This window comes from Leptodactylus fuscus, chromosome 5 (genome assembly GCF_031893055.1).
Source record: "Leptodactylus fuscus isolate aLepFus1 chromosome 5, aLepFus1.hap2, whole genome shotgun sequence".
Classification (NCBI taxonomy): Eukaryota; Metazoa; Chordata; class Amphibia; order Anura; family Leptodactylidae; genus Leptodactylus; species Leptodactylus fuscus.
In genome coordinates this window covers 192550451-192567851 of record NC_134269.1, presented here as the reverse complement: position 1 = coordinate 192567851, position 17401 = coordinate 192550451, and the positions used below count along the sequence as shown (strand labels likewise).

General features: G+C 40.5%; 1 protein-coding gene across 1 annotated transcript in view; it reads right to left on the bottom strand.

Annotated features, from left to right (window-relative positions):
• The window catches only part of CSF1R (colony stimulating factor 1 receptor), a 52664-nt gene that overhangs the window by 29056 nt on the left and 6207 nt on the right, over positions 1 to 17401 (bottom strand). Inside the window, exon 2 of the mRNA XM_075274964.1 lies at positions 399 to 644. Within this exon, the coding sequence (XP_075131065.1) occupies positions 399 to 644 (246 nt within the window). The remainder of the gene's footprint in view (positions 1 to 398; positions 645 to 17401) is intronic.

Below are 17401 nucleotides of genomic sequence, written 5' to 3'. Positions count from 1 at the left end.
ATGTAATAATGTCTAGCACCATGGAATTAATATAATAATGTCCAGCACCAGGAATTATTGGTGCTCTAAAATTAAGTAATAGTTATGATACAATATACTAAGGGTCTTGGTACAATTTTTGTATTGGCGCTCAGAAACCTCATGTTACACCTCTGGGTATACAGTAGGAATAGACTGGCTTATAAAATACACTATATAAAATATACCAGTATCTAATGGTCAAAAATAGTGTTCTTAATTCCTACTCACAAGACTACCCCCAAACTGCCCACATTCACGCAGACTTTACTGGGACATGCCCAATTTGTTGGGATTATTTTTGAAAATTCCAGACAATCCTGTCAAATTTGGCACAGTTGACAAGTAAGGGTATTAGAGCCTCTGTTCAATACTGTTACCTTTTACAAAGAGATGCACTGATACACTCTCTGTAGAATCTAAGGAATTGTATACACATCTGTAGGTTCTCGTGTCACTATATTTTGCCTGTGGGATCTGAATTGTGTTGGATATAGTAGGTCTAGTTTCCTTTCCTTGAATGATCCATTTCACAGTTCCATTGCCGACACATGTCAAGTTGACTTGGCTCCCAGACTCTATAATTTCTTCACTCTTAGCAGGCACCGAGTCTTGGTTTTTCAGACCTGAAGGCATACAGAAAATAGAGTCAGTAAATACTTAATGGAACAATACAAAAACAATACAAGCTGAGAATTGTACTAAAGTTTTGTCTGCTCTAGGATATGATATGGGGCCCTTGCTCCGGCTGTTTCAAAGTGGCATTTGCTCTTCAAGCTCATCCAAAAGGGACACTAATCCTGATCACATGATAAAAAAAGTCACATGATAATACCGATATAGCTAAATAAATACAAAAATAAAACCGAAAATACATCGCAAATGAAGTTATCTAGATGTAAATTATCCTAAAACATACAAAAAACTCCAACCTCAACATTTCATTAAAGGTCATCTCAATTGCAACATCCATATTGTTCACTTGGTCCACTGTACTGCATGCAATGTTCCTGAATAAATCTAATACATTGATACAAAACTTTTCTCTTTGCCTTGTTTTATATTGAATAATTTATATATTTATATCGAATAATTTCCACAACATGACCTGCCAGACGTCTTAGCAGTCCTGCTATTTTGTTTCTAAGGGACAGATGTAATACCCGGTAGAGAGCACCAGGACTAAAATATAATGGCGGTGGAAGAAGATTCAGCTCAGACGGAATTGTGTATGAGACCTGGTGTCTAGAGATCACAATACGAAGGGAGATAAAGAGAACATATCAATCACATCATTGTGTCCATCCCTCAATGGCTCTCTGAGGGTCTTCATGAGGGTCTTCAATTTGCCACACTACTGACAGTATGGTTCAGTGATGGGAGCCATAATTGCTGTGGCCACCTATTGTCTTCAGAGGTCACGTGCTGTCCACATGCTATAAACAGAGACCAGGGGAACCATTGGGGAGCTAGCACAGGATCATATATGGTCAAGTTCAATTTAACGCCACAGCTTACACAGTAACCCAAAGTCTTACCCAAGAGCTAAAAGCACATGGCAACATCATTTCTTTGTCCTACATAGGTCTCGTAGCTATGCACGTCAGTATCTATTTTGCAACGTTTACAAGAAAGAAAACCCACAACTTCTGAGGAGAAGCATTTTTGATATTTCAGCAGAAAAAAATTTCTTCCAATAGAGAGAAGGAAGTGAGACTTGAGGAGCAATGTCAAAGTACTGCGAGACTGTGCGTGTACTGTAAGGACACATTGTAAGACTCAGGAAACATGTTGCATAAGGAAATTGCTTTTCTTCCCTCTTGCATTAATATCCCCATCTTTTATGGTTGACTTCTGCTTTCACATAGTGGATAATGGTTATATAGTGAAGACTTCAGTCTTAATACATGATGTGTCTTGATCCTTGACAGTCAGAAGTCACAACATTGCCTGTAAAAGAGTCACTGACGTCTGTATAGGAAATTTCCTATTGTCTCTGCTGCGGTATTATGTGTGTTGCATGGCGATATTTGGTTGGCATTGTTAGTGGTAATACAGGTTCTGCTTGGTGTTATTTGTTGGAGATTCTACATATACAATATGGGAACTGCACAATATCATTTGTTCACTGGTGCGTAAAGTATTATGCTAAATTCACACAACAGTGAATAATGGCGGCGTGATATCTGTTTTTTCTTAATGGACATCACCCGGCAGCATTAAATTCAATGACAGGGAATAGGGGCTATTCACATCACTGTTATTATTGACAGTCCATTGTCACGGACCGTCAAAATATAGGTCATGTCCTATCTTTGTCTGTTTACTGTAAGGTATGGGGTATCCATGAAGACATCTGCTCCTCTGGTGCAAGACGGCTGTGAAAAACAGACGTTTCCACAGCCATTTTGCTCTTGGTCATCTGAATGTAGCCCAACACTAACAGATACTTTTGCATATTACATATGGACATATGACAGTGGGTGGAATTTATCAATCGCTCCACTCTAGAATTACAGCAAAAGAAACGCTCAAAGTAGAGTTCTGTGACTTTTGTTCTTATTTGTGGCATTTTGTATTTATATGCCACACCATCCACTTTTGCAATGTGAGCAGGTAAGAGTGCATGGTTAGTTTATCTACAGTGTTGGCCAAAAGTATTGGCACCCCTGCAATTCTGTCAGATAATACTCAGTTTCTTCCAGAAAATGATTGCAATCACAAATTCTTTGGTATTAATATCTTCATTTAATTTGTCTTCAATGGAAAACCACAAAAAAGAATTGGCAAAAAGCCAAATTGGATATAATTCCACACCAAACATAAAAAGGGGGTGGACAAAAGTATTGGCACTGTTTGAAAAATCATGTGATGCTTCTCTAATTTGTGTAATTAACAGCACCTGTTACTTACCTGAGGCACCTAACAGGTGGTGGCAATAACTAAATCACACTTGCAGCCAGATGAAATGGATTAAAGTTGACTCAACCTCTGTCCTGTGTCCTTGTGTGTACCACATTGAGCGTGGAGAAAAGAAAGGAGACCAAAGAACTGTCTGAAGACTTGAGAAGCAAAATTGTGAGGAAGCATGAGCAATCTCAAGGCTACAAGTCCATCTCCAAAGACCTGAATGTCCCTGTGTCTACCGTGCGCAGTGTCATCAAGAAGTTTAAAGCCCATGGCACTGTGGCTAACCTCCCTAGGTGTGGACGGAAAAGAAAAATTGCCAAAACTTACCTGAGAAAGCCAAAAACGTTTTGGAAGAATGTTCTCTGGTCAGATGAGACAAAAGTAGAGCTTTTTGGGAAAAGGCATCAACATAGAGTTTACAGGGAAAAAAAAGAGGCCTTAAAAGAAAAGAACACGGTCCCTACAGTCAAACATGGCGGAAGTTCCCTGATGCTTTGGGGTTGCTTTGCTGCCTCTGGCACTGGACTGCTTGACCGTGTGCATGGCATTATGAAGTCTGAAGACTACCAACACATTTTGCAGCATAATGTAGGGCCCAGTGTGAGAAAGCTGGGTCTCCCTCAGAGGTCATGGGTCTTCCAGCAGGACAATGACCCAAAACACACTTCAAAAAGCACTAGAAAATGGTTTGAGAGAAAGCACTGGAGACTTGTAAAGTGGCCAGCAATGAGTCCAGACCTGAATCCCATAGAACACCTGTGGAGAGATCTATTGATGGCAGTTTGGAGAAGGCCCCCTTCAAATCTCAGGGACCTGGAGCAGTTTGCCAAAGAAGAATGATCTAAAATTCCAGCAGAGCCTTGTAAGAAACTCATTGATGGTTACCGGAAGCGGTTGTTCCCAGTTATTTTGGCTAAAGGTTGTGCAGCCAAGTATTAGGCTGAGGGTGCCAATACTTTTGTCCGGCCCATTTTTGGAGTTTTGTGTAAAATGATCAGTGATTTGACTTTTTTTTCATTCTCTTTTGTGTTTTTTCATTGCAAGCAAAATAAATGAAGATATTAATACCAAAGAGTTGGTGCTTGCAATCATTGTTTGGAAGTAAATGAGTATTATTTGACAGAATTGCAGGGGTGCCAATACTTTTGGCCAACACTGTAGCTGTCTGTACACTAGATTGATCAAATTCAACTTCACACATAAAGCACAATGGAGAAGGGAGTGGTGCGGTAGGATTCTCCTGCCAGCTTGTTTATTCATTTATTGCCTTATTCTGGGCACTAGCAGTCTCTTATCTACAACCTAGCAGTGTTCACAGCGTTTAAAATAGCAAATCATAACAGCAACAATTATTTGTGTAATTTCTATCAACCTCCCCTCTTTGTAGACTAATATGTAGAAAGTAACTCTGCCCAAAAAGTGTGGAGGAAAACATATTTCTTTAATAACCTGTAAGTTTCTTATATTAACATGAACTATTCATGGATGAAAAACTATGTAGAAAATGCACTTATAGCCAAAAATTGTTAAATATACAAAATGATTATTTTTACCAATACAGAACATAAAAAAGGGATTCAAAACTAGGTAATGGGGGAAATTTATCAGAAGTGCATGGGAGAAGTGGGAGACTTGTCTGTAATAACTAATAACATTGCTTTCACTTTTTTTATTCTAAGATCTAGTTGTCACAATGGGCAATTGCTATTCTTTAGCTTTGTACAGCGTTGTGGGCATAGTCTATGACATGTATTGTGTGGCAGTCACAAGGAGGGTAAGAAGGAACTTAGTTGTCTCCATCACCTATGGTCAATGGCGTGATCCTGTGTTATCTGCTTCAAGTTTAAAATAAGTCTACCCTAGAAGATATTAAAATATCTGACCCTGTCCTTGTGAACACAGCACAGAAGATAGAGGCAGTTCTGGAGATTTCTCTCGCATCATTGGGGATGGCCCCAGTGCTGTTTGAGTGCTGGGGCCCACCCCTAGTGCTGCAAAAGAACTCATCTGCATACCGAAGAAAACCCGGATTTCTACTGAACAGCGGCATGGAGAAGACATCTAAAGGTAGGAGAAGAATAGTCTTTCTTAAGGCTATTCCTACATGTTAGTCAGAAAAAAAAGGGTATTCCAATGATAGGATCCCTTTAAAGGGATTTTCCAGGTTATATCAGACAATTTAAGGTGACACGGCGTTGGTGCGATCTTTGCAACCTCTTCAATGTTTATATTACTTGTTTTATTTGTAGGAATGGAAGGAGCTGCCATACTGTGCACTTGGACAACAGTACGTATACAAACGGAACAGTGTAGAGGCCACAACGTAACACCTCATGGGGCTTTTAATTGTCATTTCTTTTCATATCGTTCTATGTTTTTGTTACATAAATAGAATTTTGAAGTGTTGGCCACTTCTACTAAATATGGAGAAGTAGGTTGTTTTAGGTTTTGTGCCCCTCTTTCCTCTGATACTTTACTGACTCATCTCAGCCACCAGCCATCAATGGACAGGATGTCAAAAAGGGAATGAAGTAATATATGGAACTAGAAGATGCCAGTTCCTTTTCCAGAAAGGTGCAATGGCTTATAATATATATCATATTAAAGCAATATAAAAGACACAGGTTATAGTTTACTCCACGTGACACAAGTGCATGCAATGTTTTTGTTTTTGTAACCAGTTATGTTGGATTTTACAGCAAGTCTGTCACCATAACCCAGTATATCAACCCAGCCCACCAGATACATAGGTTAGGGTCCCCTGATTTCGCCTTGTGAATCGCTGCCACCATTCCTGAGATATCACTGTTTTTGTCCGTATGTAAATGATGGCATTGTGTCTTACTTCTTTGGAGCAATGACAATGTACATTGAAGTTTATTGGGTTAATATTCTGGGTTCTGGTGACAGACTCCCTTTAAATTTATCACGTTTCACAACTTTTTCTGAATGTTATAATGTTCCTGGCATCAGTTTCAAGACATTTCTAAGAATTCAAGGACTGACTAAAATACTCCTACAGTTTCCCAAGGCATGTACAAGATCTATTCTTTGGTGCCATTTGTTATGGAATTTCCAGGACAGCAATTCCCCATTAGCTGCTGGAAACCCTGGAGAGACAGTGAGTCCTAAGCTGAAATCCCCCACTGTCCCTTCCTATTGCCAGGCCCTATCCTACGTAATAGGCGGCAACTCGAAAACGATCCCTTCCTATATATCTGATACACAAAACACAGACAAGACGAAACAACAACAAAGGGAGGTCAGCTAGCCAAGGGTCAGGAAACAGTCGAGCAATGCAGTGCCAAACCGGAGTCCAAAAGAATAGTCAGTAGGGAAAGCCAGAGGTCAAGGATGAGAATACAAGTAATGACAGCAAGAGAAGAAGCTAGTATGCACAAGGCAATAGCAAGCACCAATGTGAATGTGAGCCTAGAATAAATAGAAGGAAGAACCCGCCCCGGAGTTGATAGGCAGATAGGCTGTCAATCACAGGACAAGACTGAAATTAACTATTAGAAGAGCAGAGGGAAATGAAGGTGAAGGAGATGGGTGTGGTGGAAAAATCAATTATCAAGGTGAAAGAATAGGACAGTGTTCAGAAAATGCAAGAAGAACCCAAGGAAAGAAATCACAGCCAAACATGCCTCTTGTGCCGCAGCATGCAGCCAGACGATGACGCCAAAGCCCGGACGGGCAAAGATGTTACACCAGTCCAAGAAAACTAATCTGACATTGCCATTACGTACTACACTAAGGAATATTCTTCAAAAATAGCCATTTATCTGTGAGTACTTTATTTCAATGTTTTCTGAAAAGAAAGGCATGAAGAAATACAGAAGGTTCGAGAGTACATTGAACTGACCTCCAAAGTAACAGAGGATACTCCAGAAGACAAAGGCTCTGAAACAATAATGAAACCAAATGTCCTGCAGAAGACAACCCCATTGTCTTCTGCAGGACATTTGGGTCTTCTGACACTTGCCAATAGGGTCTGTTTCTTATAGGATAATTCTCAAAGAACTTTTTATATCTTACTGATGTTATACCCTTATGTACAATGATTATGAAGAAATTAAAAGTGGGTGTACACATGATCTATATAGAATAAGAATGGACCACAGGAAGATTTCCACCTGTGGTCCAAGGACTGTAGCCGTAGTCAGATCCAGTTACAGATAATACCAAAATACATAACGGCAGGGGGAGAGAGGAGGATCCGTGCTCAGAGGTTGTGCAAAAAAGGTCGGAGAGAGATTGTGTAGATAAGAAAAACTTTATTGTAGTGAACACAGTACAGCACAATGCGTTTCGGGTTAAAAGGAACCCTTTTTCAAGTGCAAAATCACTGTAATAATAGAGGAAAGCAAGAGCGATTGAGTGTAATATTAAAAGACAATAAACCCGAGGCAATAGACCCAGGGAAACATCATGCCCAATGTAAAATGTAGAGATTGAATACAAACAATCAATTAGAACTAGATTGACGGAACCTATAATTTGATTCAAATTGAAAGTATTTCCAGAACCCCTATTGTGAGGAACTCATTGTATTGCAGTAGGTCGAGTGTATATGCCCAGTCCATATATATACACACATATACGTATATACAGATATACATGTACATACACACAAAACATGGAAACTCGAAAAATGCATGATCATATCCAAGAAGATCACTCTCCTAAACCACATTCATGTATTTGTTCATTTGTTTTTATATTTTCACAGCCATCTTTCTGTTCACCCTAATTTCTTTCTCTTCAATCGTTCCACTTATCTCTATCTTGCGGGCAGACAAACAGTTCTGTCACATTACTATGGTATAGTGTAATTTGCAGAGCTATCAATACTTTCCCTTTATGTCTCTGCCCAAATTCTCTGTACTCTACAACAGCCTCATACTAATGATATATATGAACCACTCCTATTCTCCCTCCTCCAAGATATACAGCATTCATATGTCAAGTTTCCTTCTCCCTCGTTTTTCCATATAGGATAAGTCCTAATGCACCGATGCGCGGCAGTCGGCCGGGGGTGTGCATGCGCACTGGACTGGCTCGGACACCGAGACATCGCGGCTCGGGTTCCACGTGGAGCCAGGTGCGCATGCATGGCTGCCTTTTGGGCGCGTGAAAGCCATCCGACCCCAGCATCTACACTACAAATAGCAGTGTCTTGTCGGGCTGGCATGCATCCTGCCCAATGTGTATTTGGTAAGTTACACTATTCACTCGCTAGATTTATTACTTCGAACAAAGATCTTGGTATACTCACCTGATACCTACTTTCTGTCCTTCCAAATTATGGGATTCTTGTTGGGTAGCCTTGCTTTGGAAGCTGGTTTGGAACACTGTCATCTATTTATCCAAATCCCTATCTCCTCATCCTAACCCATTGTTTTCCAAATCCAGAGGACATTATCTGTCTCTGTTACATGGATAGTCTCTTAATTGATCAATCTTCTATTGACTCTCCATTTAGATATGTTTATTTTTCATCTTAACCCTTTGTTTTCCAAGCTTAGAGGACATTATTTGTTTTTGTCACATGCATAGTCTCTTAACTGATTAATCTCACATTGACTCTTTATCTGGATATGTGTACTGTTGCACGCATTAAATTTTATTTTGAAATTTTATTATATTTATTGTTTCTATATTTTTTAATATCTATTATAGAAGAAATTATCCCCATGCACAATACCTTTTATTGATATCATGATCAGATTGTCTATTCATCAGATATTATTGTGTCACAATCCAATTCAAGTCGGGGACCAACCCTATTTTATTGCTGTTTTTAGATTTTTATCTTTTAAAGGGTAATTTTTTAAAATTTTTTGTGTATGTACATGTATATCTGTATATACGTATATGTGTGTGTATATATATGGACTGGGCATGTACACTCGACCTACTGCAATACAATGAGTTCCTCACAATAGGGGTTCTGGAAATACTTTCAATTTGAATCAAATTATAGGTTCCGTCAATCTACTTCTAATTGATTGTTTGATTGTATTCAATCAGTACATTTTACACTGGGCATGATGTTTCCCTGGGTCTATTGCCTCGGGTTTATTGTCTTGTAATATTACACTCAATCGCTCTTGCTTTCCTCTATTATTACAGTGATTTTGCACTTGAAAAAGGGTTCCTTTTAACCCGAAACGCGGTGTGCTGTACTGTGTTCACTACAATAAAGTTTTTCTTATCTACACGATCTCTCTCCGACCTTTTTTGCACGACTTCTGAGCGCGGATCCTCCTCTCTCCCCCTGCCGTTATGTCTACTTCCCGGTTCTCCGGTGTCTGCTGAAGGAGCCGCTGCCACTCTCGCCTGTACCACCTATTTTACAACCCAGATGTTGGGTATTGTGATTTGTCACGACCCAATCAGGTGAGAGGCCAATTGGTCGTTCTTATTTAATTCAAGACCTGACCCATCCCAACAGCGTAATACTACACTTAGTGTGCGCGACGTCTCTCTGTTTCTCTTTTGAATACCAAAATACATGTCATTCTGCTGCTACTTGATATCCAGAGTTTGAATGAATCATTAGAGTACCAGCAAGGTCTTTGGTGGGCCCAAGTTGTAACACAACACAAGACCTCACAAGTCCAGAAGAAGACAACCAAGTTGAAACTCAAGAAGCCATTCTTACTGTATGATTCACAAATACAGTCCTAGAATTTATGGTCTTAGAATATGGAATGATGCCATCATTTTGGTTGGATTTAAAGGGGTTAAGCAATGAGCAATATTTATCTCTTATCCATATGATAACATGTCATCCATAGAGGATTTACCATAGTAGATGATTTACCAAACTCCCCAGTCTATTATTATATAGACTCTGAGATGACATCTAGACAGCAGACCAGCATCTTCCCTCCCGCTCCAACCTTGCCAACAGGGTCAAACAATAGTCATCTTGCTGCCTGAGATCTGCTACTGTGTAAACAGGATTTCTTGGCTCCCAGAAATAAGAGGGCCCTAGTTCAAGGCAAGGACCAGTCACCAGGCTACTGAGAGTTAAATCATAACCCGAATTATAAAAAAAAACTTTTCATAATTTAATGAAATATTTTGTAATAGAAACAGAAGAATGCTTCCTTCTCCACTTATGAAGCTGCTTTACACTTGCATTTTTCCATAGACTGAGATATCAAGTGAAAGGCCGGCATTCTATGACACATGGTGATATAAAGTGGGGACAGCTTTCCTAGAGCAATGATGGCTAGGTATCCTACAAAGAGACTGTGGGCATCCCATCAGTTGTCAAAACGCAGTGGAATCCACTAATGGTACAGCAGTGACAGCACCACTAGCAGCTTGGATGTCTGTGAGATAAGTTGCAGAACTGATGGATGGCTGGGCGCAGGTTGCTGTTTCCAGGATAAACATTTCCTTATGGATGTCTGTCATTAGCACGTAGGACAAATAGTTGGTGATGAGGATTATAGTGATGGCCATGTGCTAGGTTTAGATATGGTTTACCTATAAGGAAGATCATGGGGAGAAGGAGTAGGACACTCTTGTTCTCTTCTGATTGGTAAATAAGAGTGATGTCTTCTCATGTGAGTAAGTAGTGAAGTTGTTCCTACATTTGGTCCTCTATACCTTGTTTAAGTTTCTGTTTAAAAATCATGCACATGGATTTCTTGTTTCGCAATGTAGATAAAAATTCTTACACAAAAAATGCCAACATTAGCGGAAATCTGTGTGCCACCACCCCCATCCCACAAGCTTCCCCTAGATATGTCTCATGCAGGCTTTTTGGATGATGGGCTGAGCATTGGCTGGAATCATTACTATCACCAATGCCACCAGCCTTTTAGTCTGATATCACCTTGACCCGGGTACCAGGTTCTATCCGCAAAGGATTCAAGATTTATTGCTGTTTTATGATTCATCGTGGCAATGGGATTCCTGCAGACCCTCATAATTTCCATCTCCATATGTCCCTCTTGTTCTATCAGAATAACTACCAGTAGTAGTACCACATCCCCTTGCCACTAGTAACTCCACCACCAACAGACATCATGTGTTCCTCCTCTACTTGTAAACAATACTGATTATTCTCATTCAGCTCATCAAAAACAGGAGGGAGAAGACTGCTCTGACTAGGAGAAAGAGCTTTCTCAGACGGTACCACATGGCTACCAAAAAGAGGATGAAGGAGGTTGGTTGACCTTAACATATGGAGATGTTTTAGATTTTGCCATTAAAACAGTAGTTTGTATATATTTTAAGAAAAAAATATAAATGCTTGACCAAAAACACTCTAAAAGGATTTTTCATTAACAGGACTGACTTGCTAGTTTAAACAAAGTAATGGACAGTCAGTCACAAATCAAACTGCTCTTTTGCAAAACTTAGGCAAAATTAGATTATTGGCAATGAAATGGTTAACTTCCCTTTTTCTGTCTGTATTACTGCAACAATCTAGCTCATGCAGCACAGATATTCTCCCTCACTCTTATCTTTGATTTCTATAACTAATCTGCCTATAATTGATTAAATCTGACTAGCTGCTCTAGCTGGATTGCAAGATTTTCTGCAGTAAGTGCTGTGTATTGCTGAAGAAAATGGAGTAATTGCTTAGGATCATGCAGTGAGATGAATAAGACATTCATTCGCTACTTCCATCATCACTGAAATGCCTTGTGTTCCAGGTCACAGCAGTAAATGACTCTAGCACTGTACAGTGTCCACTTAAAACTGACTATTGGCTGAGAAGCTGCCAGGTGCCATCAGAATATTACAGTGACACGAGTCTTCTGTGTTGTCATTGCACAATACATGTGATGGTGACCATTTTAGTCCATCCAAGACAAATCACCACTTATTTAGTTTAGTTAACAAACCTAACAATTTGGGATATTCAGATCAAACCTGGCTTGTATCAAATCCGTTCACCTATCTCTAGTCCTGTTCATTTTTTGTATCTGCGGATGACTATTACAGAGCAGGGGTCTGGCTGTGTCTTGACGATAAGAATGGGATACAGCTGGAGGTCACAAATCTACAACAATGGCGATCATGTAAGGGGGAGTTCACACAGAGGAAAGTGGAGTGCAATCTGGCACGTATACATGTGCCAGCAGATGATGCGCTCAAAATGCTCCCATTCATTTCAATGGGAGTTAGGAGCGTATACGCCGCATTATTTTGCAGCCGTGATTTTGCGAATGCCGTGTATACGTGCCTCTTTCCTCCGTGTGAACTCCCCCTTAGGGTTATGTGAATTTCAGTGGGGAATAGCTCTAGGAATCGCTGTCTTTCCTGGTTTAGATGGAATAGCACACCAAAAATTTCAGCTCAACCCAGAGGATTTTCTGGTTTAAACTCTTCAACCAAATTATTCTACAGGTTGCACCAAAAATAAATCATAAACACAAAGCCCTAGCCTTGTCCAACCACTAAGCTGAGCTTATCTCAGACCAGTCAGACACAGTCTCAATGTGAACAGCAACCTATTATACTTGCAATACTTCAGCAATGTCTCCTCAGGGAGATGTGTCCTCTCTCGTTCCCCAGGCTGAAGGAGATGTCTGAGTCCTGAACACCTTTATTCAGGAGTCTCCTCGGCCGATACCTAATGAAGTTTATTAAGTAGCCCAAACCTCGGACCGCCCTTCTAGAGGGAGGGGAACCTTCTCTTTTCTCTCTACTCCAACACATCAGCCATTTTCCAGGTTTCACACATACTGAAACAGGGATAAAGTCACCTTCATTATGGAAACACTCTCTTATTTTCACATTTTTCGCAGGATCCATTGACCTGAGCTTCAGAGGCAGATTTTGGTCTCAGTTTTTGTTCTCCCCAATGGATTTCTCCAGTCAAACATATTCACTGCAGGCTGAAGACCCATGTTGTGAAAATACAGCATTATACAGAACCTACAAAGTGAATTGGATTCTAGGTAATCCCACCCAGACATTACAGAATTTTGCAAAGCTGTGTTTTCAAAAACACCCACGTTTTTGAAAATCGCAGTACTTCAGTCGTACTTGTGGAAACACTGGCTTCTCTGTTTAGTTATAATAAGGACAGAAAGTCCACAAAGGAAAACTCTGCAAAAATGCAATGGAAAATGCTGCAGAAAAAAAACACAATGCGTTTCCGCCAAGGTTTTTTTTCGCAATCATCTTTGCTGTTTCGATACATGGAGCCTTAGCCGAGTAAGTAATGTCTGTCTGCATCAAGAGGCAGATTCGGAGCTTAGTCTCTGTTCTTGCCTTTGGACTTGACAACCCCCTGGACCTTCCACAGTCAGATGTATTCACAGAATAAGTAAATTTCTTGCTGCATCAAAGGCAGATTCTGGGCTCAGTCCCAAACCATTGGAATTAAAAACTCACTAGACTTTTCATAGTCAGATGTATTTACTGAATAAATGAATTTCCTACTGCATTGAGGCAGATTCCAATCTTGGTATTTGTTCTCACTATTGGACTTGACATTTGCCCAGTTAGATCAAAACATCACTGAACATCAACTGCAATTAATCAACTTTTTTTTTTTTAAAAAAAGGTCTATTAGTGCTATTAATAGGTTAATAAGTGCAACCAAATACCTTTAGCAGTGTCTTGAGTGATTTTTTTGGTTTCTCTGAGAGATCCTGGCATCCTCTGCATTTGTTCACATGGTGTAGCTTCCTGTCTTAGCCTACAACTACCATGATGCATTGCATGAGCTAACTCATACTATCTAATCTGCTTCTTGTATCTCTAGCTATCACACCCACTACTAAACCTTCCCAACTAACTCAGCTCCTCCACTTCTTTGATGTGTGCAGGCGCGTGCACAATAGTCCCAGCATTGTGCTGTAGCTAGCACTCCATCTGTACTGCTCAGGTGTGGGAGCCTCTTCCGGCCTCCCACGTCTGCTCAATAGAGATGGAGCTACAGCACAATGCCAGAACTCTGACTCTATTGCGCACATGCCAGCAATCATCAAAGAAGAGGAGATACCGTTCCCACAGAAGAAAGTCTGGACGGGAAGACAGGTAAGTATGATGGGGTGGGGGTTAGTATTGGTGACATTCCATTTCTGAAAATGAAGGAATGGAAACTCACTGGATAATCAGAAAATGTGTCTAGGCGGGGGGAGAGGGTTTAGATTAGTGTAGAAATTGCATTTTATCATGGAAAACCCCTATAAGTAACTATTATATTGACTTCTAGTGGGGACATCTACATTTAACACCTTGAATAATTTAAAAAAAGAAGTCAGTGGATATAAAACAGCCATGTGCCTAAGCCTCTTAGTGGATCTCTATAGTTCATAATGGGTTTTTGACAACTAAGATATTTATGTAATATCCTTTTTACCCTTGGGACCCCCACCTATTGCCAGAATGATGGTCCTGTCCTTCAACATAAATCTAATAGCCACTGTTGCAATACTGGCCAACATTTCTGGACTACTATATGGGAAGTAGAGGATTCCAGAACAGCAAAGCTCCCATTTCCGCCGACCACGACCATTTTGATGGGTGACACCACATTATACCCCACCATGCCAGGATTATTGCACTCAGGCTTCAGTCACATCTGCTTTGAATCCTCCGTAAGAGACTCCGTTGCAGATTCTGCCAAAAATTGGCAACAAGAAAAGTCCTACATGGCTGTTTTAGCGGATGGGCTCTCCATCCTGCGGATCCCATGGCGGATACAAATGAGATAGAGAACAGTGCAAGTGTGACTCTTTAAAGGGATTCTACCATTAAAACCTCTTTTTTAGTAGACGTCAGGATAGCCTTTAGAAAGGCTATTCGCCTCTTACCTTTAGATGTGATCTCCGCCGTGCCGTTCCTTAGAAATACCGTTTTTTACTGGTATGCAAATTAGTTCTCTCACAGCGATGGGGGCGGGCCCCAGCGCTGAAAATGCGATGGGGACGTCCCCACTGCAGCTCGAGAACATGATCCTGCCACACCTCTATCTTCAGCTGGATCCTCCCCTTCTCTGTCGTCTTCCTCCTGCGTCACCTCCGTCGCCTGTGCAGTTGGCTCTGCCAGTGAGACACCAGCAGAGCAGAGTGCGAATGCTGGCCGGCGGCCATTTTTGGGAGGCCACTCCTGCATTGAACTACTAGTGTCTCACTGGCAGAGCCAACTGGAGGATCCAGCCGAAGACAGAGGCGTCGCAGGATTGTGTTCTCGAGCAGCAGTGGGGACGTCCCCATTGCATTTTCAGTGCTGGGACCCGCCCCAATCGCTGCCAGAGAACTAATTTACATACCGGTAAAAACCGGTATTTCTAAGGAACAGCGCGGCGGAGAACACGTCTAAAGGTAAGAGACGAATAGCCTTTCCAAAGGCTATTCCGATGTCTTATCCACAAAACAAGAGGTTTTAATGGTAGAATCCCTTTAACTCAGGCTCCTAAGGGGCAAATTAATACACAATTGCCATCTGTGTAGCTTTCAAATAAAATATTGTGTGTTTAAATAAAATACAACTTTTATTTGCATTTTAAAAAACTTAAAACTGCACCATGACAAGAAGAAATCAATCACGTGAATATAGTATGATCATAACACTGCAATATATTGATCAGTTGTATGATGTAATTGGTTATCAATGTCTCTGGAGCAAACATCAGAAATTACAGGAACTGCCTGACAACAGAGAGCAGTAGAACAGGCGGCTTAAAACTCACACAGTGCCAAGAGACAGATCGCCGGCATCCAAACGCCTTCACCAGCACCAGCTGCACAGCCAGATGGACTTGTGCTGAATTTAGGCCCAAGGTATCACCACAGAAACTGGTATAAGACATAAACACTCCACAATCTGAAGTCTAACCAAACCCACGCTAAACATGGAAGGGAAAACCAGGAAGATAAATCAGGAGAGTGAATGTGTCCAAGCCAAAATTCAATCTGGAAAATCTGCTCACAAAGCTGAAAGATGACAACATTGCCCAACAGCAAACGTGGCTCCTATGGAACCATTTCTACCACTCCCCTGAATTTCAGTCCACCTTTCCTTGTGTGTCCTTCTGATTTCTCCTTTTTCCTCCCTTTTTTGCTATTATTTTTCTTCTCTTCCTACATGACATTAGGTTTGTTTAGGTATTTGTTTTTGAACTGCTTATTTGGCTCTGTTGCGACATAGCTTTTGTTTCATCCTCCCCCTATTCTCTTTTCCTGTTCTTTACATGTCATTTGTTTTTTTCTGCCCTCTCTGTTACCCCCCCTCCCCTTGAACCTTTCCACTGCCCTATATGCCCATTATTGTTGATTTCTTTTTTTATTTGTTCTTTGTATTGTTACAAAAATTTCAAGAAAATTCTAAATGTTAAAATAAACAAATAAATAAATCTGGGAGATAATGTCAAAGCCAAAATCAGAAAACAAGTGGATTTTCAGTAACAAACCAATCCTATTAATATTATAAATGTGAAAGTTTGTGAGTTTGTGGGTTTGTGTGTTTGGATGTTTGCATGTTCGGATGTTTGTTCCTCAATCACGGAAAAAACGCTCGACCGATTTGGCTATAAGTTTCCACAAACATAGTCACTACACCCGATTAAACAATAGGCTACTTTTCGTCACAATAGCGCACATACGTTTGTGCCAGGACCCCCACAAAACCCAAACTCACACCACCATCTCTGCAATCTCACACACTTTGGACCATAGCAAGCCACAAAATTCATATTGCCCTCTACAGCCTAGCCCCTAACCCCACACAATCACATACAGTCCTATGAAAAAGTTTGGGCACCCCTATTAATCTTAATCATTTTTTGTTCTAAATATTTTGGTGTTTGCAACAGCCATTTCAGTTTGATATATCTAATAACTGATGGACACAGTAATATTTCAGGATTGAAATGAGGTTTATTGTACTAACAGAAAATGTGCAATATGCATTAAACCAAAATTTGACTGGTGCAAAAGTATGGGCACCCTTATCATTTTATTGATTTGAATTCCCCTAACTACTTTTTACTGACTTACTGAAGCACAAAATTGGTTTTGTAACCTCAGTGAGCTTTGAACTTCATAGCCAGGTGTATCCAATCATAAGAAAAGGTATTTAAGGTGGCCAATTGCAAGTTGATCTCCTATTTGAATCTCCTCTGAAGAGTGGCATCATGGGCTACTCAAAACAACTCTCAAATGATCTGAAAACAAAGATTGTTCAACATAGTTGTTCAGGGGAAGGATACAAAAAGTTGTCTCAGAGATTTAACCTGTCAGTTTCCACTGTGAGGAACATAGTAAGGAAATGGAAGACCACAGGGATAGTTCTTGTTAAGCCCAGAAGTGGCAGGCCAAGAAAAATATCAGAAAGGCAGAGAAGAAGAATGGTGAGAACAGTCAAGGACAATCCACAGACCACCTCCAAAGAGCTGCAGCATCATCTTGCTGCAGATGGTGTCACTGTGCATCGGTCAACTATACAGCGCACTTTGCACAAATAGAAGCTGTATGGGAGAGTGATGAGA